This window comes from Camelus dromedarius, chromosome 24 (assembly GCF_036321535.1).
Source record: "Camelus dromedarius isolate mCamDro1 chromosome 24, mCamDro1.pat, whole genome shotgun sequence".
Classification (NCBI taxonomy): domain Eukaryota; kingdom Metazoa; phylum Chordata; class Mammalia; order Artiodactyla; family Camelidae; genus Camelus; species Camelus dromedarius.
The window spans coordinates 7,426,999-7,450,116 of NC_087459.1; the positions used below are offsets into that span (position 1 = coordinate 7,426,999).

The 23,118-nt window shown below is 57.6% G+C and overlaps 2 protein-coding genes across 2 annotated transcripts; one reads left to right on the forward strand and one right to left on the reverse strand.

Annotated features, from left to right (window-relative positions):
• Window positions 1-10,421: 10,421 nt before the first annotated feature.
• Window positions 10,422-13,844, forward strand: MSLN (mesothelin). The gene is made up of 11 exons (XM_010991129.3): window positions 10,422-10,524; window positions 10,665-10,752; window positions 11,383-11,426; window positions 11,528-11,627; window positions 11,884-12,062; window positions 12,160-12,315; window positions 12,425-12,567; window positions 12,646-12,773; window positions 13,104-13,198; window positions 13,393-13,579; window positions 13,656-13,844. The coding sequence occupies exons 2-11, from the start codon at window positions 10,668-10,670 to the stop codon at window positions 13,742-13,744; spliced, it is 1,206 nt and encodes a 401-aa protein (XP_010989431.3). The 5' UTR covers window positions 10,422-10,524; window positions 10,665-10,667; the 3' UTR covers window positions 13,745-13,844.
• A 449-nt stretch (window positions 13,845-14,293) lies between these two features.
• On the reverse strand, window positions 14,294-21,733 carry LOC105098462 (mesothelin-like protein). Its single transcript, XM_064478765.1, has 16 exons — window positions 21,683-21,733; window positions 20,746-20,866; window positions 19,777-19,897; window positions 18,681-18,766; window positions 18,431-18,557; window positions 18,157-18,347; window positions 17,785-17,875; window positions 17,427-17,572; window positions 16,882-17,065; window positions 16,649-16,804; window positions 16,453-16,580; window positions 15,710-15,840; window positions 15,534-15,628; window positions 15,061-15,316; window positions 14,462-14,604; window positions 14,294-14,341 (listed from the first exon to the last, which is right to left on the reverse strand). Exons 1-16 carry the CDS (start codon window positions 21,696-21,698, stop codon window positions 14,294-14,296), a joined length of 2,040 nt encoding a protein of 679 aa, XP_064334835.1. The 5' UTR covers window positions 21,699-21,733.
• Window positions 21,734-23,118: the final 1,385 nt, after the last annotated feature.

The following is a 23,118-nucleotide window of genomic DNA, read 5'->3' on the forward strand; positions in this document are numbered from 1 at the left end:
TCTGTGGCAGAGGCGTGGGGCTGCCAGGTAGAGTAGGGAACCTCTGCAGGAGCCCCAGTCCCAGGACCTCCCCCAGGCCTACCCGCCCTATGGTGCTCCACACCCTTCAGATCTGCAGGCTCACCCTGCAGGTCTTGGTAACCTGGCTTCTGGAGAGGCAGCCCCTCTGCGTGTTGTGGGACCTGTGGGCCCCTAAGTAGTCGTAGGCCCCAACCCTGCACTCACAGCAGGTCTGGGGCTGGTGTACCCCAGGCAGGGGTTGAGGGGGGCATCCAGAGCTGCTCCACGAGCCTGGCCTGAGAAGATGACAGACCTAGAGATGCCTGACTGCCCACTCGGACCTCCCTGGGGTCAGTTTTTACAAACATGTCCATCTCTGGCACGCTGGCGACCAACACCCCCACTACGGGGGAACAGGCAACATCACTACTCCTCCACTGCTACGTCTGACCCCCTCCTTACTCCCCCATCTGTAGATCCCCCACCAACCCTGTGTGTGACCCCCGACGCTGTCCTTCCAGTCACCCCTCACCCAGCCCCTACTGCCTGGGACAGGCCCTTCCCTGCTCAGCCCTCGGCCCCGCCACCTTCTGGAGCACTCCTTGGACCTCCCCAGTGAGGGGAGCTCAGGCAGCCCCCACCCCAGGGGACAGCTCAGGGGCTGACCTGCACCGTAACTGGAACCCACTTGGCCATTGGAAGCTCAGCTAGTTTTCTCTGTGATGTTTTTACTGGTTTGTGAAGGTCAGGTCTGACCACTGACTGTGGGAGAGTCACCCTGGAAAGTGTGCTTTTGGGACCCAGCAGCCAAACCTGGGGAGCACCCAGCTTGTGAGATCATGGGCTCCCCTCAGGAGACCCCACCCCAGGCTCCCTGTCCTTCTCCCCTGACAATCTCTGCTCACCCAGCAGGGCTGCCACAGCTGGGAGTCCCCTGTACCCGCTGGAAGAGGAGGTCTTTCTTGTGCTGGGGGCACCTCCACTCTCAAGGAGGGAGCAGGCGGCCTTGGGGTGTGTGGGGGACAGGGAGCCACTCTGCAGAGCAGACCCCGACAGGGCCCCCCCTCACGTGTGCCCGGGGTGCTGTCCTCCCACTGTTCTGGCCCAGGAGAGCTGCAGCCCCGAATTATCTGAGGTTCTGGCCCATGTCTCCACATCTGCCTTGGTTTCCCTTCTGTGGGGGGTGTGGAAGAGGTGACCTAGGACCCCTCCAGGGTCAGCCCTGCCCTCCAAACCTGCCCTCCCTAAGCACCCTGGGCTCCTCCTCCTCCTCCACACGCCAATCTGGGCCCTTCTCTATTAGGTCACCCTCCCCACAGGCAGCCAAGGCAGCGGGCAGTTATGTGTGTGTGTGTGTGTGTGTGTGTGTGTCTGTATAGCCTGTATTCTCTCAGAACTGGGGACATTCTGGGAGCCTGAGGACAGTGGGGAAGCAAAGTCACCTCAATGGTCTTGAGGGGTGGCCCCCCCCCCACAGCCCGGCCACTCACCATCTGAAGCTGTCCTGGAACATGGTGGGGGCCTCGCAGGCGGCAAGGGGCTGAAGAAGGACCTGCCATGTGGGGTTGGCAATGCCAGGCAGGGCACAGGAGTAGCCCGAGGGCAGGATGGGAGGGGCCGAGAGCACCACCCCAGCTGCCCAGGATGCCTGCCATGCCTCGAGGCTCACCTGGTGAGCTCCAGGAAGAGCTGGTCCAGGGCCTGGTCCACATCCAGCTTCCAGGTGATGGCACCTGAGGTCATAGGGAAGGTGGCCAGCTGCGCCAGCACAAGTCTACCCAGGACCTGGGCCTGGGGTGTGCACTGCCTGTCAGCCTGGCCGTCCTCTGGTGTCTGTCCTCCCACTTGTCTGCCCGAGGCACCCCACCCTCGCGTGCCCGCTCCCTGTGCTCCCCACCGCTGACCCTTGGGTTCGAGCCCAGCAGGTGCTTAGTTGGACACGATGCTGTTTCCCAGGTGCATATCTAGCCACAGCTGGGAGTTTGCACCCTAGGGCCACTCAGATGTGTCGAGGGGAAGGGGTGCCCAGGGGCCCCTTCTCAGCCCATGCTGGGGTTCAGATATCTGCAAAGGAGGCAGCCCTCAAGCCTAGGACCTGGGATGGGGCCTTCAGGGTCCAAGCCTGACCTCTGACTCTAGCCAGGGCTGTCCCCAGTGACTGCCCCAGGGCCTGGGGCTGTGGTGGGGTGGGGGGCCAGGGGATTAAGGTGGCTCTGCCCACCCACCCTCACCCCCAGACACCTGCAGGTCAGGACATTTCTGCAGATGCTGTGGGTGCCGGTTCTGGGAGCAGCTGGAAGACAGTGAGGGGGCCCTTCCTTCTAGGGTCAGGGCATGTGTGGGTGGGGTCACCACCCAGGCCTCCTCAGACCCAGTGTCAGGGCTTCCCATGCCTGCCTGCTCCTACATCTGCTGGAAAACGTTGTGGGAGGTGTCCACCAGGATCTGGGCCAGGACAGTGCTGTCCATTACCAGCACAAAAGGCCACAGGGGAGCCTGGTGACAGAGTGCCACGTCCTGGCTGCACGGCTCTGGGATGCTGGGCCCCAGGCAGCAGGAGAGGTCCAGCAGGGGGTGACTGGGCAGTGCTGGGCAGCCAGGCATGAGGAACAGGAGGCAGCTGGGCAAATGGCAGCCCCACGGCCTTCTGCACCCCCAGCCCCATCATTGGCCAGCACACTCAAGTACACAGCCAGCAGAACCAGCTGAGTTAGGGTTCGGAAGTGGTGACCTGGAGCAGAGGCCCACTGTATGTCTGCCCCAGGCTCCAAGCCAGCGGACTCTGGTCCCCTTTTCTATTTTGCCCAGACTGGGGGACAGGTTTTTTTTTTTTGAGAAATCGGAGCAGGAGCCAACCTACTGAGCTTTGGGCACGGCTCCTGTCCCCTGGGAATGTGGGTCCTGCCAGGAGACCTGGCTGGCTGCCCTTGGCTTCATGGGGATTACTGGATCAGAGCTACATGGGTCTACACTGGCAATGGAAACAGCCAAGCCAGAAGAGATTATTTATCCCACTTCTTAGGTGTGGCTGGAGGTGCCCTGATGGGAGCAGGCTCAGCCAGGTGGAAAAAAAAACGCAAAAAGCTTTTCTTTTTTTTTTAATTGCAGAATAAACAGCCCCTAAATTGTTTTTTTCACTCAAAAATGGTGAACAAGCCAAGGGTAGCTGGAGGGCAACTCCTGACAGGACAGGCAGGGGGTGTGCGTGATGGGTAGGCGAGCAGGAGGTGGGCTGTGCACCAGGACTGCACCATGAGGAAAGGCTAGAGGGGCCCCCCCAGTGGGCTGCAGGGACTGGGCACGAGGTGGGAACCAGGGCAACTGTCATCTTTCCACATTTTCTTACATTTCTTTAAAGAGCATCACATACTTTTGCATACTAGGAAAAAAAATCTATTGCTGGGTTTGTCTCAGCATATGGTCACCAACACCTGCTGTGATCCACCTTTTGAATTTTGTAAATCTCCTGGTTTGAGTTCGAATTTCTAGGGTTCCTGCAAAGGTTGAAGCTGGCTTCACAAGCCACTAGCTCCTCAGTCTCCTGAGAATTCCTGCTTGCCTCCTGGGCCCCCTTCCTATCGGTTTCTGGCTTTTCTTGTTGATGTGCGGTTCTTCACGTGTCCTCCCAGTTTCTGAACCACACATGGCATTGTCAGCTGTTAGACATCTCTTCTCTCCTTCTGACAGCTGCCTGTTAGCTGCCGATTTGTTTATTGCATAGGAATCCTTAACTCCAGTGACGTCACGTTCACCCACCGGCTCAGGGCAGGTTCTGTTGTGGAGGGTCTCCACATCTCCCTGCGTTCCTCAGGCCCTCCTTTTTCTGTCCATCTAATCCCCTCGGTGGTACACAGGTCTTTAATGCACCCGGTATCCAACTTGTCTCATGTAAACAAGGGCTCTTGCTTTACTTTTCTTCACTCAGGGCGTCCCATTTTCCAACACCATCGGTCCTGTGGATCTGTCCCTCCCCCGACACTGCTCTGCAGAGCCACCTTTTCCATGAGTGAAGCTCCATGTGCACAGGGTGTATTTTCCTTGAAATCTGTAGACTGTGCCTTTGTTTCTATCTTAATCACTGTGGTGATGTCTTAATATCTGGCAGCTTGCCTCTTCGCCTCTTCTGTTTAGTTCATGGATATTTATTCCCTTTATGTTCAATGAATCTGTTGAGTTCTTGAAAAACAATTCTCCTAGGGTTGAATTGACTGTTAGGGTTGAACTGACTTTATAGGATAATGTCAGGGGAACTGACACTTAATCATGCTGGGTTGTTCCAGAAAAAATTCTGTGTTATCAGATAGGCTGATTTCTATGAATCTACTTTGTGGATTTCATTGTTATTAGAAATTATACATTTTCCTATTAAATTTGTTCTGATTGCTGACAGACAGGAATGCTATTGATGTTTTATTGTGGTAAAATACACATAAATAATTACATTGTAATAATTTTTAGGTGTACAATTCAGTGATGGTTAAGTACATTTGCAATGTTACATAACCATCACCACCACCAGTTTCCAGAACTTTTTCATCTTCTGAAACAGAAACTGCACCCAATAAACAATAATTCCCACTTCCCTTGCCTCCCTGGTAACCTCTGTTATACTTTCTGTCTCTATGGGTTTCCCTAATGTGGACATTTCATATAAATGGAATCACACCATAATTTTGTTGGGGGGGGGCAGATATTAGGTTTTATTTATTTATTTAATGAGGTACTGAGGATTGAACCAAGGACCTTGTGCATGCTGAGCACACGCTCTACCACTGAGCTGTACCCTCCCCCGACCATTCTTGTGTATCTGATTTCTTCCACTGAGCATGATGTTTTCAAGGTTCATCCACGGTATAGCCTGTCTAAGAACTCCATTCCTTTTTATGGCTGAATAATATTCCATTGCATGAATTGTACCACATTTTGTTTATCCATTCATCCACCAATGGACACTTGGGTTGTTTCCCTGTCTTGGCTCTTGTGAATAACACTGCTATGAACATGGGTGCACAGGTTATCTGTTTCAGTCCCTGTTTCCAAATCTTTGGGGTGTATCTTAAATTGCTGGGTTATGTGGTTATTCTGTGCTTAAGTTTTTGATGAACTACCAGACTGTTTTCTACAGCCCCTGCACCATTTTACATTCCTACCAGCAGTGCACAATGTAACAATTTCTCCACATCCTTGCCAACACTTGTTATGCTATTGATTTTCAAATCAATGTTTTCTGGTATAATTTATGCACAATGAAGGCATCCATTTAAAGTGTACAGTCCAGGGGGGAGGGTATAGCTCAGCAGTAGAGCATGTACTTAGCAAGCTCAAGGTCCTGGGTTCAATCCCCAGTGCCTCTATTTAAAATAAATAAATAAACCTAATTACCACCCCCTACAAATAACATTTTTAAAAAAGTGCACAGTCCAAAGAGCTTGGGTGGTTACACACCCCATGAAATCTCCCCCCAGTAAAGACACAGAACATTTCCATCACCCCCAAAAGTTTCCTCCCTGCTTACTCCTATGAACAGGAATCTTTAATTTTGATGAAGCTGCCTGGCCCCTGGCCACCACTGATGTGCTTTTTGTCATAATAGATTAGTTTGCTGTTTAACATTTTTATAGAAACAGAATCATACATCACGTCCTCTTTGATGTTGGCCTCTTTCAGTCAGCATGATGATTTTGAAATTCATCCTCCCCGCATCAGTAGTTTGTTCTTTCTTACTGCTGACTAGGACGGCATCATGTGAATATATCATGTTTTGTTTATCTGTTGATGGGAAGTTGTTTTTCCCCATTTTGGTATTGTGAGTAGAGTTGCTAGGAATATTCACGTACAAGTCTTTCTGTGCACTTATTTGTTTCTCTGGACCAGTTACTTAGGAGGAGAATGGCTAAGTTGCATGGTTAATTGTATGTTTAGCTTAGTAAGAAAATGCCAAACAGAAGTGCCCATATTACCTTGTGCTCCCGCCAGCAGGGTTCGAGACTCCCAACTGTCCCACATCCATGACACACTTGGCCTTGTCAGTGCCTTTAAATGCTGTCATTCTGGTGGGTGTGTGTCTCCTTGTGGATTTGATTTGCATCTCCCCAGGGAGTGGTGGAGTTGGGCATCTTCTCATGAGCTGATTGACCATTAACCGTTAACTTCTTTTGTAAAGTGTCTATTCAAGTCTTTGGCTTGTCTTTCAAAAACAGCTTCCCTGAGATAGAATTTCCACACCATGTAACTTACCCATTTGACGTGTAGAATTCAATGTTAGGATATACACAGAGAAGAGCTTCCTTTAATCTGAGTCATCGAACGCCGGATGCCTTTGGAATTTACCTTTTGCTTCTGACTTGATAATGTCTCTTAACAAAGTCAACCTAACATTACAAGGGAGAACAGAACTTACAGGCAAAACATATAATGCTTTACCGTCATCTTAACAACAACAAAAATAATGTGTTTCATATACTTCTTATGCAATCAGAGTTAAAACCAGACATGACCCCTCCTTTCCCAGGCAGACCACAGTCGCTGTATCTTTTGAGCTCAGACTGCAGTTCCTCCTTGCAAGCACAGAGGAAACTGCCACATCTCACAATCCATTTAACTGTGCAATTGGGTAGCTCCCACCTAACCCTCAATTGGAAGTGATGGATCCGGTTAAGTCCATCCAGGGAATTTTTAAATTTCAGATTTTTCATTTTTAATATTTCCTGTTTGGTTCTTTAGAAAATACTGTCATTTTTTCCTACCTCGGCATTCACAAGAGCTAATTTTCCATTCCCTCGATGTCTAATAATGCTAATAACTATCTTAACTTGGCATGGATTCTCTTCCCTGGAGAATGGGTCACAATCTCCCAGCTCTCCCTATGCCAAGTCACAAATGTTGTGACTATTTTATTGTGTGGACACTGCATTCTGTTATATTCCTACAAAGACTGTTGATGCCTCTGTTTTGGTGGACAATGAGCTCAGTCAGACTTGAGCTGTAACCTCTGCCACCCCGAGGAGGGCAGAGGTCAGTCTTGGTCAGTTTGTAATCTGAGCTGTTTCCCGTCTGCCCTGCACACGTGGCTCGGGGGTCAGCAGGAGGTCTAGGTGGCATCCATGCACAGAATTTGGGGTTCCCTCCTCTGGCTCTCTCTTTTTCAGGGTTCTCCATTCACTCTCTACTGTCTGGGGATTCTGGGCTCCTTCCTCTCTTCAGCCAGAAACGTGGTGTGATTTCTGCTGGAGTCTAAGTGCTCCACCCAATAAAGCCCCTCACACAAAGGGAAACACACCCCATGCTGGTATCAATTCCCACCTGAAATCTGTCTTGTTTCCTTCACACCCCAGAGCCCTTAGGGAATTGGTTTTTTACATCTTGTCCAGAAGTTTTCAGCTGTTCTCTGCGAACGGAACTTTTTTCCAGGGCACTTACTCTATGCATAAGTTGGTTCTTATACCTGGCAGCCTTCCTGAATTCTGTATCAATTAGCATTTGGCTCCACTGCACGTAATAGAAAACCCAGCTCATGGAAAAAGGTCAGAGACGGGGCAGCTGTACATACTTGGATCAGCCAACAGAAACCTTTGCAGATGTGAAATGCAGAGACAGACTTCACACAGGGGATTCTTGTTCACCAAAATGTTGGAGCACACAGGGTTGGGGTGGGCAGTGAGGGAGCCACAGGGACTCCATCTGCCGGGGTGCACACCAAAGCCATGGAGCAAAGTCAGATCGGCATGCGGATGCTGGCATCCGGCCAGCACAAAGACACACACACTGTCTAACCTTGTAGCCACAGCAGCAGGAAGGTGGCTTCCACCTCCCACCTGGGAGACAGCCGGTACCTCAGTAGGTGGGCTCCTTCAGCCCCACATCTGACCACCCCCATGGTGATGTGCAGGCCAAACGGCCCTGATCCCGGAACTCACTCCCGGGAGTCACATTCTGGCCAAGTAGCCACCACCCCGAACCTGCTGACCTTGGGCTTGGAGGGGTGGCCGACGGAGACTCTCATGGCACCAGCTGGGAGAACACACCTTGCCTTGCTGTGTGATTGTGACCTCCCTGCAGCAGCGAGCCTCAGTTTCCCCACCTGAGAAATGGGAGAGTAAGACCCTAAGAGGCAAGGGCGTGGCTCTACACACACCTGGTATGTGGGTCAATCTGCCCGAGGCTCCCACACCCGCCCACAGTGGGAGAGGCAGAGGCAGCTCTCCACCCCACAACCCTCCCCAGGACTCCATCCTCCCACACATTCCTGTGGCCTGAGTACTGCCACTCCCAGCTGCCGGCCAGTGCCTCATTTGTTTGCCTCGACAGACCTCAGAGGCTGCCAGCCTCTTGCTTCCCAGTTGATGAAACTGAATCAGAGGAGGCTCAGAGTTGGCTGATCACCCTGGAACATCAGAGTCACCACAAGCAGGGTCCCCCAGATCCTGTGGAGGTGACTGGGAGCTCCCAGCCCAGGGTCCAGGCTCATGACCATGGCCTCATCCGTGTGGAGTGGGGTCACGTGGGAGGGCAGGCCTGCGAAGGGGAATGGGGGACACCTCTGTCAGCACCTTTAGCCAAGCAGCTCTGGGTAGGAGCAGGGATTAAGTGGAGGCTGGTACTGGGACCCACCCTGCAGGGGACCCTGGCCAGCCCCACACAAGCAGGCTGGGGTGGTGGGGAAACCCCACCCCTGCCCCCTCTGTATGCTCCCTCCCTAGTTCCCACTGCACTTGGGGAGCAGTGAGGATCACCTCCCCTGTTCTCAGAGGGCAGTGCCCTCAGGGTCAACTCTACTCTAGCCCTAGCTGCTTCTGACATGCTGTGTGACCCCGGGCTGGCCACACAACATCTCTGTGCTTAGGGCAGATAAAATGACCCTGTATCCAAGACCCTAAATCTGTGATCCATGCCCCTGCCCACCCTCACCAGAGGAATCTGAAGCTGGCAGGGAATGTGGTCTAAATTCATTTTCCATCATTTGAAGGCCAGACTTTGGGGACTGTGGTTGAGCTGGGGTGGGAGGTTCTGGAGGTGGGTAGGACAAGTGGGGCGGGAGAGAGCTTCAGCCAGTGTCCTGCAGCTGCACACCTGCTGGAGGCTATGCACTGATGACCCCTGGGCTCGGGGGTTGGAGCTGACCATTCCTCTGTCACAGTCACAGCTACCTCTGTCTCACACACCACTCTGCTCAGCTGGTGGTCCACTCGGATGCCAGACCCCATAGGCTAGCAGGGCAGGGACAAGAGGGCAGGAGCAGGGCCAGCCCTCTCTGTGGCAGGCCCCACCCCTAGGTCCTGGGTAGGGCTTGAATCACCTACCCCGGTGTGTATCAGCGTCCGTGTAGGGCCCAGCACACAGTAGGCACTCAGCGAGTATGAGGTGGTTAATGAGTGACAGGGGGCCAGGGGAACACTGGTCTTGGAGGGCTCAGGGTTGGAGATGGGACCATCCCAGCCCAGAAGGGGAAGCATCAGAGCAGCCTTGCATAGGGAGACAGAGTGCCATAGGGGACTGTTCCCTTGTCACACAAATATGCCTGCCCTAGACTGGCCGAAACAGATGTGGCTTCTGCAGGTCACACCTGGGCTACTCTGGAAGCTGCAGCTCCAAGACAGCTGAGGTGCATCTGTGGCCCAATCTGGCCTACCTGGGGGTAGGTTGCAGATTCCAGGGCCTATAGTGGGAGACCCCAGCTAGGGCACTAGGGGGGGTCCCTGGTTACATGGGACGGGGGTAGGGGCTGAGAGGAGACAGCAGGGGCTGCACAGCCTTTGCCTGGCCTCACCCACCCCACAGGTAGGGGCCCCAGTGAGCGGCCCATTCTCCAGGGCACTCCCCCAGGCTGGGCTCTTTGCCTGGCTGAAAGCGGTTGCTGAGACATAAACGTGCCTCTCCCCCATTTCTGAGCTGGGGTGGGGCCCGACACAGGCCTTGGCAAAGGTTTGGGGGAGGGTATGGCTCCACTGCCCTTGGCTGTAGGCGGCCTCCCACTCTGGGTCTCTCTGGGAGGGCAAGAGTGGAAGGTGGTTCGGTTTCCTGCAAGCCCCCCTCTTTAGGGAGCAGCACCCCACCCACCTTCCACTCACACTGGTCCAGGCCTCTGTTTCCGGAAGGACCTCAGAAGGGAAACCAGGATGGCAGGTGGGCTGTGGCGGCCTCGTCCACCTAGGAGGGCCCTGGGATTACACAAAGCCAGGCACCTGTGGCTGTGGGTGGGCGGGGAGGACGGCCATGCTGCAGGTTGAGGGGTCAGCGTGACCCCCAGCCTCCAAACTGCTCTGTCCCTCTGCTTGGGGTGGGGACACCAAGGCCAGCCAGGCCCTGCTTCCTTGCACACGAAACTCTCCCGCCCTGCCCCATGGGGAGAGAGGATGGGCGCCCGCCTGGGCTCTCACAGCTGAGGGCCAGGCTGACTCAGACCTGACCCCTCTGGCAGAAGGGCAGGTTTCCCGGAGGAGGCGGGCCAGGCAGGCTGGTTGGTCCTGAGAGGAGGGCCAGAGGCCACACACACAGACACTGCCGCTGCCGGGGAGGCCTGTGAAGGTTTGAGCTGGTAGCCCTCCAGGGCCCTGAGACCCCTGCAGCCCCACAAGGCCCCACACTGGCCTGGGGCAGTATCGTGGGTGCAGGGAAGCGGTGGGGAGGGGAAGAAGTGGGGACATCAGAGTGGCTGTTCTCCACAGACCATGGCTTTGCAGACTGCTCGAACCCCACTGGAGTCCTGTGGGACCTCAACTCATGGCAGCCTCCTGCTCCTGCTTCTCGGCCTCGGTGAGTAATGACGATGAGCTGCAGCAAAATACTGGAGTGCCAGAGAGTGTCCAAGGGTAGCTGTGGGTCCCTAGGGCTCAGGGCCTTAGGAAAGGCGCTACCTGCTCTATGCTTCCTTCCCTGGCTGTGGACAGTGCCCCCCGACCCTGCCCTAGGCAGGTGCCTCGAATCCTGGGCAGATGCTCTGAATCTAAGTAGGTGCCCTGAGCCCAGACAAGTGTCTTGAATCTCATCAGGTGCCTCAAGTCCCAGGCAGGCTGTCAGCCATATCTCTGCCCTGAGAGGTGACTATGTCCGGCACCCATGCTGGACTGCGGTGACCTACGGGGTTGGAGGTTGAGGCAGGGTGGTGATGGGGGCACAGGCCAAACTGAGGGTGCCCATGAGACAGGTGTCTGACTGCCCTGAGCAGCAGGGGCCCAGGAGGAGGCCTGTGCTCCCTGGTGTGGTGTTGCAGGACGTGATATCGTGGGGTGCAGGGGCCTAACCCTCTGCTTCTACACCCATGGGGTGTGCATGGGGCTGGGAGGGGCCAGCTTTGTCTCCTTCCTCGCCAGGGTGGGGGACTGCAGCAGTCATTGCTGGAAGTCCCTGGCCATCCCCTTGAGCCTGGTGTGCCCTCCCCTGCAGGGTGGATGTTACCTTCCAGGGCCCAGGCTGCAGACACGGGATTGGTAAGGCCCCTCTGGGGAATCAAAGAGGGTTTTCTGGCCCTGGGTGGGGGTCCTTGAGCGCCAGGCTTCTCTGCTCAGTCCCAGCGCTGCTTTGTTCTCAGGGCCTCACGACTTCATGGCTGCAGCACACCTCCAGGGACCAGTCCTGGCCACAGCCTGAGCTGACCGTCATCATCCCAAGGGCCCGGCGGGGCACAGAGAGTGAGCACAGTGCCCAGCCCCATTAGGCGTCAGAAGATGTAGGGTGGGGGCTGGCATGTGATGTCTCACCTGCCTGCGCCTGCGGCCCTTCTTGTCAATCATGATGACCCAAGAGAGTGAACAGAAACACCCCATTTTGCTGATGGATAAACTGAGACCCAGAGAGGTCATGTGTTGCCCAGGGTCTCAGCGTGGGTGTGGGAGGAAGAGGTTGATGGGAGAAGCCCAGTCCCGAACCCCCTGCCTACCCCTGCAGAGAAGGCCTGCCCCCCGGGGTGGAAAGCCCAAGTGGTGGATGAAAAACTCATCTTCTACGAGGAGTGGGAGCTGGAGGCCTGTGTGGATGGGGCCCTGCTGGCTGCTCAGATGGACCGGGTGAACTTGATACCTTTCACCTACCAGCAGCTCCACATTTTTAAGCGCAAATTGGACGAGGTAGTTCAGGACTCGGGTTCCCACCTGCCTGCCATAGCTCGGCTTTCCCAGCTGCCCGGGGAGTGGCTGTGGCCCTCATGGTCACTTTCCGGGGAAGTTCTACCCACAGGGATACCCAGAGTCCCTGATCCAGCACCTGAGGTACTTCTTCCTTTCGGTCACCCCCGAGGACATCCACAAGTGGAATGTGACATCCCTGGAGACCGTGAAATCTCTGCTCGAAGTTACCAAAGGACACAAGATGGATGCTCAGGTGACCAGCTACCAGGGTGGGGAGGGGCAGACACAACATGTGAGGTTGTGCAGGTCCAAGGGGATACATCTCTCGCTGCCCCAAGCCACCTAGTGGCCTCTTCCCACAGGTGGCTGCCCTGATTGCCCGCTATGTAGTGAGAGGGGGCCAGCTGGACAAGGCCACCCTGGAGACCCTGGCCACCCTCCACCCTACCTACCTGTGCCTTCTCAGCCCTGAGCAGCTGGGCTCCATGAGCCTCAATGTTGTCTGGTGAGTCCAGGGCTCTGTCAGGTATTGTGGGCGTGCCACGCTCCCAGCTCACTGCCTGGCCCTGTGCTACCTCCCCAGGGTGACCAGGCCACAGGACCTGGATGCGTGCAGCCCACAGCAGATAGCCGTCCTCTATCCCAAGGCCCGCATTGTCTTCAAGAACATGACAGGGTCTGAATACTTTGAGAATATCAAGCCCTACCTGGGTGAGCCAGGGAGGACATGGCTGGGGAGGGGAGGGTGATGCCTGAAGCTCCCACATCCATGCTGCCAGATTCCCCCCTCACTGGGCAGCCTGTTGGCCGTGTGACCAAAGTGTACCCTGTGTCCCTCCAAGTGTGTATAGGCTGAGATCCTGTGAGTTTTGGGCACCTCCAGCCTTTCTTCCAACCCAGAGGGTCAGGTGGTCACCAGGCAAAGGAATTCTTTGGGAAAACTCTCAGGAAAGGAAGTGGCTTCTGGTAGCCTGTGGTCAGAGGGTGAGACTAGGGGCTGTTGCAAGCTCTCACACTTAGGGGGCCCTCTCCCGTGGGCAGGTGGGGCCCCCATGGAGGACCTGCGGGCTCTCAGTCAGCAGAACATAAACATGGACCTAGCCACGTTCAAGAAGCTGCAGACAGAGGCTGTGCTGGTACAACCACAGAGAAGGGGGGCATCTAGGGGTGGGGCTTTTGAGGGGTAGCCAAGGCCCTCTCCAAAGTCTGGAGGGGCCAAGGCAGGGTCTGGATGGGGAGGCATAGGGTGGGTGGTTTGGACACAGTAGAGGAAAGCAACCTTCTGGGGAAAGGCAAGTGGACCCTGACTGCCGTCTGGGGGCCCTGGCAGCCGCTGACCATTGCTGAGGTACAGAAACTTCTGGGCCCAAACCTGGTGGGCCTGAAGGCTGAGAAGGGGAACAGCCTCATGCGGGACTGGATCTCCCGGCAGTCGCAGGATGACCTGGACAGCCTGGGGCTGGGGCTCCGCGGCGGCATCCCCAATGGCTACCTGGTTCTGAACTTCAGTGTCCGAGGTGGGCTGGGGTGGCCGGGCGGGTGGGGTCGGGGCAGAGTGAGGGGGAGGGTGTGAGTCTTCCCCTCTCCGCACAGAGGCCCTCTCGGGGGGCCCCCACCTCCTCGGACCAGGACCTGTGCTCACTGTGACCTCAAATCTGCTCCTGGCCTTCATCCTGAGCTGAGCCCATTGCTCTGGAGGCCCTGCTGTGGAGGCTCTGCCTGGCTGGGAGCAGGCCTGGGTGGTCCCTGTCTGACCTGAGGGCACCGAAGCACAATAAAAGAAGACCCATACCCCCCTCGCAGTGGTGCCCCCTGGTGTTTTGAGGACTGGGTGGGAGGGCCCCCGACGGCTGTGACCCCATAAGGCATGGTTCCCTGGGTTGCAGCCCCCTCCTGTTTGCACCTGGAAAGAGGAGGGACTCCAGGCAGGAGGGCTCTTGGGACTTTCCTGCTGCTGTTTCCCCTGAGGCCAGGCCAACACTCAGTGTGGCTTCTAGTGACACTGTCACCCCAGGGGACTCTCTGGGAGTCCTGACCCCAGCTAAGAGGGTCTCTGTGCCCTCCTTAGGCCCAGAGCAAGGGAACACAGGCAGGAAGATCCCCTCGTCCTTTATTCAAATCCATCAGCAAAATCAGCCCCTTTGCCAACCCCTGTTCTTCATCTGGAAGAGGCCAGAGGGCAGGGCAGCGTCTCCCTCACTGGCTGGGGAAGTGACCCTGGGCTCAGGTCCTCAGTCTGGCTCCAGGTCCTGGGAGCTGGGTGTGGGCAGGGACCGGCCCTGTAGGCCCCAGGACATGGGGCGTGGCCAGGTCCCCTGGGCCTGGTGCCTGTATCTTGGCCTGAGTAGTTGTCCAGCTCCACTTAATAGCCCCAGTTTTCCTGCATGTGGTGCTGGGGCAGTGCTGCCTTCAGAAGCTATGGTGCAGGTGCCCCATGAGTGGTCCCAGCTAGGCTCCAGGGTGCCCCAATACAGCAGCCACAGGAGGCCTGAGGGCAGGGCTATGGCAAGTAGCAGGTACCCAAGGTGGGCTGGAGGGCTGCCTGTAGATGGAACAAGGAGGGAGCACCCTTCAGTCTTGCTGGGTGCCCCCCGTTCCCACTCAAGGCTGTCCCACAGCCTCCGAGGCCTGGGCAGCCCCTGCCCTAAGCTGGAGGCTCACACCGTCCCTGTGGGCGGGAAGAGCAATGAAGACCCCCATGCACAGCCACTCTTTTGGGCCCAGACAGGGACCTCATAGCTTCCCTACCCTCCACCTTCTGCAGCTCAGTGGATTTGGGGGAGACAATTGTGTCCTTCACTAACTCGGCAGGTGATGCAGGGGAAAGCCAGTGTCACCCAGATGTCATCCGAGGAGGCAGATGGAAAGAGTTGGCCAGCAGAGAATGAGATTGGGTGAAGACGAGAAGCTAGTAGCAGTCAGGGGTCTGCAGAGGGCCCAGGGCACAGAGGGCAGAGGGGGGATGTCCTGCTGAGGGGGAGGGTGGGTGCAGTTGTACCTGAGCTGGGGGCATCACTCCCAGGCTGGTCTGAGGTGGGGGCTAGCTGGGGCATCCAGGGTGTGGTGCTGGGGGTCCCAGTGGTTGAGTGGGCTGGGCCAGTGGGGCCAGTAGGGTCCGTGTCCAGGCCCAGCTCACCCAGGGCTGACTGGTTGAGGCTGCGGAGCCAGGAGCTGATGGTCGGGTGGCTGCGAGCCTTCTGCAGGTCCCCTACATTCTGGCCTAGCAGTGTGGTCACATTGCCCACACTCAGGCTCTGCAAGAGAAGCCAGGGGGCCATAGAACGAGGGACATGGATCAATGTTTAGCCAATCCAGGGGTGAGACCTGGCAGAACCAGCCTGGAGAAGTGACCTGGGGCCCACACTATCTGTACACCTCCAATTTGGGGGTATTGGGGCCTGCAGACTTGACCTAGGGCTCCCCAGCTCGGCCAGCCCTGCCCCACACCTGATGGGCAGCCCCTGGGCCCACCTGAAGCACACGGGGGTTCAGGTTGGTAAAGGTGTCAATGTCCATGGAGACGTTAGCCTGGGCCAGGTGCCGCAGCTCCTCCACCGGGGCACCGCCTGGGGGTAGGGCAGTGGTGAGGGCTCTGCAGGAGGGCAGGGCTCCAGAGGAGGGGTGTTGCACACAGGGCGGGGTCTCACCGAGGTAAGGGCGCATGAGGCGGTAGTAGGCAGCCACTGTCCTGGCACTGCTGAAGGCCTCTCGGGCCTTGGCGTAGAGCACGTTCTTCTGGCTCTGAGGGCAGGAGGAGATATCCAGGGTGCCGGCCAGCCTGGGGGAGGGTGTGGGGCTGAGGGCAGGCCAGCAGCCCCTCATCCTCTGGACATGGGGCCTGGCCCTCTCTCCCTGAACCACAGCTTTCCTCTTCACCTTGGCACTAGGCTGACTAGTGTCTCCCCCAAATTCACATCCACCCAAAACCTCAGAATGTGACCTTATTTGGAAATAGGGTCTTTCCTATGTGTAGATATAATCAAATTGAGATGAGGTCATGCTGATTTCGGGTGAGCCCTAAATCTAACCACTGGTCATAAGAAGAAATTTGGACACAGACATGGGGAAGATGGGTATGTGATGATGGAGGTAGAGATGGGGGTGATGCAGCACCAGAAGCTGGAAGAGGTAGGAAGGACCATCCCCTACAGGTTTCAGAAGGAGGTGGGCCTGCGACACCATAATTTCAGACTTCTGGCCTCCAGACTGTGAAAGGATACATCTCTGCTGTTTGTAGCCACTCCCCTTGTTATGGTGGCCAAAAGAAATGAGTATACCTCTGATGGCCTGGCCTGGGCCCCAACCTGAGCCTCAGTGTCCCCCAACCTTCCTTGGCTAAAGAGTGGAGTTGGCTCAGAGTTGTGGAGGGTGAGTTGCTGGGTGGGCTTACCGGAACTCTGAGGGCTGGATGGCCTGGATCTGCCGGGGGCTCATCCAGCAGAGGCGGGAGCCCCCGATGGCCACAAGCAGGGCGCCAGTGACAGTGCCGTTGTGGTCCAGGAACTTCTGCAGGATGGCCTGTGGGTAGGGTTGGGGTCAGCAAGGCTGGAGTCAGTGGAGCCTCCTACAGCCCCCACTGCCCTCACCTCCGTCTGGTTCTCCAGGGCCCCATCTGGGGCCAGCAGGGCCACAACTGTGTCCCTGGATGTGATGTGCCACCGGCCGATCTCCCCACAGGAGTAGAGGTAGACCAGCGAGGGGATGAGCCGCAGCTGCTCCTCAGGGATGCCGCCCGGGTAGACCTGCAACGAGTGGTGGGCGGGGGTCAGGCCACACCGCTGGCCCCCAACTCACCTCCCACCACTGGCCCCCAGCGCACCTGAGCCAACTTGGTCTTGACAACTTGCTGGCACTCGGCAGGCAGCGGGTGCTGCAGCAGGGGGTCCAGGTTGGCCCTGAGCATGCGGTTGCCCAGGCAGGACTCGAGCTGTGAGCAGTCGTAGCGCACCAGGAAGAGGTTGTCCTGCAGCGTGGCTGCAGTGATGTCGCCGCGGATGCAGGTTCTCCCTGTGGCTGGGTGGGGTGCTGGTGTTGAGGACCGAGCTGGTCAGCCTCGGCCTGAGCTGACAACTGCTGCTGATTTTGGGCCCCACTTCACTCCTAACCATGACCCACCCATGACTCTCGTCAAACTTGACCCCCTAGCCAAATACTTGGCCCAGACCAGACTGAGTCAACCCTGACCTTGACCTCAACTCCCAGTCCTGCCCCACCAGACTCTGACCACTCTGCTGAGGCTGGATGAAGACCCCTAGGCCAAGCTCAGGGGGTTCAGTGTGGGTTGCCATGTCTCTGGTGCCCCCACTCCTGGATGAGGACCCTGAGCAGGGGGAGATGCAGTGTCCCCAAACATGGTGGCCACACTGACCTGTGTCCCTCTTGAACCGTGAGGAAACCAACTTGGCCTTGGCCTCAAGGAAGCAGGTGACAAAGCGCCTGGCATCACGCTGGCTGAGCTGCCCCTCCCGGCACATGGCCACCATGCTGCCGAAGAAGTCCAGGCCCACGGCCTGGAGGGACGGGCCTGGAGAACCCACACCCTAGGGAGGGCCACCAGAGCCACCCGTCCCCTCCTCCCTCTCCTCAGACAGAAACTCTGTGATGGAGAGTGACCAGGGACACGACTTGGGCATCAGAATGTCTGTACAGCCGACCCGCAGGCTTAGACGGGCTGATGGAAGGTCGGCTGGAGACCCTACCCTGCCCCGAGGCGCTGCCCTACCTCCTGCACCTGCATCCACAGGCCAGGGCTGATATAGGTGGCCAGAGGTCCCAGAGCCTGCAGCCCCTCCAGGTTCCAGGAGCCAGGGGGCCTGACGTGCAAAGGGGGGCTCTGTATCAGGTCTGAGTACAGTTCCCAGGGCCTGCCCAGCAGAGATTCTCCCACCCCAGGCCTCTGGGGAGGGGGACTGCGGGGCCCAGCAGGTGGGGACAGCACCCCAAACCCATACACCGTAGGCTGCAGGGTCAGGGTGGGATGTGAGCTGGGTCAGAGGCTGGAGGTCAGTGGGGCTGTGGACACCAGTCTCCAGGCTGCCTCCTCTCTCATCTCAAGGAAGGGAGGCCTGGGCAGAAGGGACAGGCCCCCACCCACCCGAGCTTGGTCCTGCCACTGGCCAGCAGCCTGTTGAGGGCAAACTGCTGGGTGGCTGTCAGCCGAGGGCAGCGCAGCAGGTTCTGCAGCACACAGGGGTCTGCGGCCATGATGCTTGATGCGTCCATGTCACACACCAGGACCCCGAGGAGCAGCAGGTCAGAGGCACTGAGCCGTGGACGGGGCCCTCCCTGCAGGATAGCAGGTCAGCATGAGCTTGGTCCCACTGCCCGTCACCCATCCTGTCCTGGCCCGGCCAGCCCACAGCGCCTACCAGGCAGGCCAGGGCCCTGTGCTGCAGGGCGGCCCTCTGGTCAGGCAGGTTGGCCAGCAGTTCTGTGTCTCCCTGGGCAGCACGGTGGATGAAGGCCCGGCAGTTGGCTTCTCTCACCTGTGTCAGGCTGTGGGAAGGTAAGGGGCTGTCAGGAGGGCAGGACCAGCTGGGGGGCCTCCAAGTGACTGAGGTGCCCCTGGGAGCATGCTCAGCCCAGGCAGCCAGACGCTGGGCGGGGAGGGGCACTCACTCATAGAAGAGCAGCAGGTCCGGCGGGTGGAGCTCAAAGTCACGCTGGAGGCCTTGCCGGGCGGCCAGGTTGGCCAGGCAGCTGAGCTGGGCAGGGCAGGCAGTGTGTCATGCCCTCGTCCCACCTGGGGCCTACCCAGCCCCTTTCTCTCTGCCTGTCACCCTCCCCTCAGTGTGGGGCCCTCCTTGGGCCAAGCCCCTCACCCACCTCTCCACCCTCACCCCAAGTCCACCTGTCCCTTCTTTCCACCTGCCGGCTCTCTGTTACTGGACTCCATGTGTTCCTCTTCTTGCCTCAACCTCCATGTCAGAACAGGCCTCAGAATGGGTCAAACCTAGCCTGAGAGCCCCCAACTTCCGGCATCAGGCTCCTGCCCACCCCAGCCCCCACGGCACCACAGTGGTTCCTGGAGTCCACTTATCTGCTGCCAACCCCGCCTGGGCTTCTTGTCCCACTCACTTGGCCTATCTGGGGTTGTTTCAAATTTATTACTAGTTTTATATTAATTTTATAACAAGACAAAATGATAGCTTTTCTTCCTTTCTTTTTTTAAACTCAGGGGCTGGTGACTTTGTGTCAGCTGTGGGTCCCGGTGGGCTCAACCGGCCCTTCTCGTGGCCCAGGTAGGGGAGAGGCTAGCAGGCTGGAATATCCCCCTGGGAGTCCGGACAACTTGCCCCAGGTGCCAGATGGAGGCCAGGTGGGCAAGCCCTCATCAAACCCAGAGCAAGAGGCAGGAGTCTGTGGGCAATTGGCTGAGAAATCCTGGCAATGGCCCAAAGTGGGCCGTGCTGGAAAATCACTCAAGGGAAGGAGATGCTGACCTCAGAGGCCAACTTCATGTCCCATCAGGTGACCTGAGAGGTGCATCTTAGGTGGCTGTGAAATTGGCAGGTTGGCCTACAAACAATGGATGCAGTTCTCTAGTGCGGGGTCCCTGTGCTCCAGGAGAGCTGCTCTATGTCCCAGCCCTGAGGTCCTGGCCTGGGTCCTCTGCTAAGGATGCCTCCCCTCCTGCCTGTCCCCGGGGCGCTTCTCCAGGGAGTCTGCCCTTGCCCTCGACACCCAGGTGCTCACTGCAAGTGCCGCTGCTGACCTGCCAGGCTCTGAGGGGGACCTGCTGCAATGCCATCCTCCTGATCAAAGCTGCAAGCTGGTCCCGGGACAGCTGGCTGGCCGGCTGGCACCAGAAGCCTTGCAGGAGGGAGGTGTTGGCACTGGGCAGAAAGGAGGCAGACAGTGAGGGGCAGAGGCTGGGGGCCTCCAGGCTGCAGCATGCAGAATGGAGATCACTCTTCAACACTGGGGAGTGAGACAGGAACTGCAGACGGCCAGGCTCTAGTTTCACAGATACGCATGTGCACACACTCATTCCTCTGAGAGTACCTGGTTGGTGCCAGGCACCAAGCCATGGGTGGGATTAAAAGTGGCCCCTGAGTCCAGAGTGTCCAGACTCTGAGTCTGCACTTCATCTGAGGCCTGGTTCCAGAGTTTAGGGCTCCATGGTCCCAGCGATGGCTGAGAGTTTGGAGAGCACCTGCCAGGCACCCACAGCCAGGCCTTCCTCATGATGTGAATCTAATACAATTCATGCACGGGGAGGGGGTCATGTCTCAGCTGGTCCAACTTGGCCTCCAGCTCTGCCTGATCAGTCAGAAGAGTGGTCAACTGATTCACAGCAGATGAGTAACTTCCAACCCCCCTGCATGAGAACCCTGGAGAGAGTCCCAGTTTGGAGCCTGAGAGGGAAGCAAAGCTTGAGGGGGAAAGGGACGCTGAAAGGCCTCAGGACAAGAAGTGATTGCCTGCCAGGCCAAGGAGAGTAGTGCCAGCCATGTGGGCGTGACTCTGTGCAGGATACCAGCCTCCCTGAGCCATCTCTGGTGAGTTACCTAGGCAGGCAGGGCCAGGCCCCCATGTTGGAGCCGGGAGTCAGAGCCCTGCCCCAGCCATGCCTGGGCCATCACACGCAGACCCTGGAGATGGTCCTTCCTTGTCCGCTACCCAGGCCTGCCAGGGAATCTGCTGCAGGAAATGTGATTGTTGACTTAGAACTTGCACTCACCTGGCCCACAGGTTGGCCCTGCTGGCATCCAGCCCTCCCTGGGAGGCACCCTTGGTGTTGGGAGGAGAGCAGTGGGCAGTGAGTGACACCAGGAGGGCAAGGCCTGGGCTCACCAGGGCACCTGGAATAGAACAAGCTGTGAGCACGTGTGGGAGCATCCAGTGTGGGTCTGCCCAGGGCCTCTGTGTCTGCCACAATGGTGCTGGTCACCTGTCTATGCCAGCCTGAGCCTGAGCACATGTGCCTGGGTGTGCTTCTGATCAGGTGAACATGTGTGTGACAGCGTGTCTAACTGTATAGATGACTGTCTTTGACATTGTACGCATGTGCCCCTAATGGTATGTGGTGATGAACACACATATGTGGTGGGTTGTATGTGTGTGGTGGCATGCATGCCCACACAGCATGCCTGTGTGTCTGGTGGTATGATTGTGTACACACCCGTGTGATGATGTGTCGGCATGTGCAGCAGGTGGCATGTGACTATAGAAGCTTGTGCACATGTATGTTGTGGCCTGTATACATGCCTACCAATGCCACGTCTATAATGGCACATCCACGTGTGGATGGTGTGGACCCCTGTGTGTGCCCCTGGCAGGTGTACATGTGTGTAAACTCCTGCCTCCACCCCTCCCTCCACCCTCTGTCCTCACAGTCTGAGCCCCAAGATCCCCAAGCAGAGGGATGGGGTCAGCTACCATCTTCTCCTGAGCCCCTCGGTAGCTCCGTCCCTTCTAGCCATGGTCCCCCTCATCCATGCCTTGTCCCCGCCAGGACCCCCAGGCCCAGTGCCCCATCTGTGCCGTCTCAATTCCCTTCCCTAACGCCCAGTGGGGGAGCCCTGGGGCAGGACCCCCAAGAGCAGACTAGAGGAAAGAGGGTGGTCCTGTCCCACTGGGGAGCTGCTTCCCGAGATGGGGAGGGAGGGTCATTTCACCTGCTCTGGGGCCCATGGCTGTGCGGCGCGCAATGGTTTTCCTTGCAGGAAGGCACCAGGGTCACAGGCAGCCAGTCCAGGACAAGCTGGAGAGGAGACAGGAGGTAGTGAGGCCCGGGCAGGGCACAGAGGGTAGGTCACCATCCAGGGTCACACAGGATAGGCACTGTGAAGGGCCTCGAACTTTGGGCTGCAACCATGTCTCTCTGTCTTGGGGGAGGGTACAACCCACAAACAATTTGTCTTTGGAATAAAAAGGAGTGGCAGATGGGGAGCCAAGCCCAACCCTGGGGCCTTTGTCATTGTGGGTCAGGACTCAGGGGACCCACGGGCTGGGCTGCCGTGTCTCCAATGAACCGATATCTTAACAGCTCTAGGGGTTGGGTGGGTGGTAGTCCCAGTGAGTCCCTGTAGCATCAGGGGTGAGAGGCCTGGTGGCCCCCAACCTATTTTGGTGCAGCCTTGGCTTCAGACCCACATCTGGCGGCCTAGGCAGCCCCCTTTCCCTCTCAGGGCCTCAGGTGCCCAGTGAGACCTGACCCCGGGCACCACCCACGCTGCAGCCCGCTGGCTGCCCTGACCAAAGTGGAGATGACAGTTGTGAGGCCTGGGGAAGGTGGGTGGGCCGGGGAGCCCAGGCCACGTTGCTGGCTCCTGGGCCACAGCCTTGCACGGGCTGTCGACTTCGGACACCCGTGGGCCTCTGGACTCTGCATGGCCCAGGAGGAACACAGAGAGGTGTTACTGCCCCACAAGACAGAGGCTCAGAGGGACTAAGCTACCTGCCCAGGGCCGCACAGAGGCCAGACTTCCAGCTGAGGCCCTGTGCGTCCAGCTGGTGGTGATTCCCGCTTGCCCCTGCCTCTCACCTGAGCATGGAGAATTCCGTCTGTCCTAGAGGGAGGCTGCTCCAGGGCCAGGCGGCAGCTGTCAGAAGCAGCGATCTTGTAGACCAGGTGCTCCAGACACCAGCAGTCCCAGTCCACCCAGTGAGTCAGCCCCTGCAACTGAGCCTTGGGGTACAGGGATGGTGCAGGGTAGTGGCACCAGGGTCCCTGCTCACTTCCATGCCTCACTCAGCACCCTGCGCGGCTGGCCACCCACTTCTGCAGCGATGCCCGCCAGGCAGACGTGTAGGGGAGGGGCCAGGGCTATGCCAGGTGACGTTGCCATGTCTGCCCCTCGGGGCCCCAGGCACAGCGGGCACTTGCTCTGCAGCCCCGCGAGAGTGAGAGGTTGAGCTCACGGTTGGCAGCTGCCCAGCGCACACCCCTCGCCACTGGTGGGGCCCCAGCCCAGCAGTGTCCTTGCCTCGAGGTTCATGTGTGTGTTTGTACATGAGCACACCAGCACTTGATGTGTGTGCTAGCATCTGTGTGAGTACATGTGCACGTCCGTGTGCACCCAGGAGCACACACATCTGCATGCATATGTGG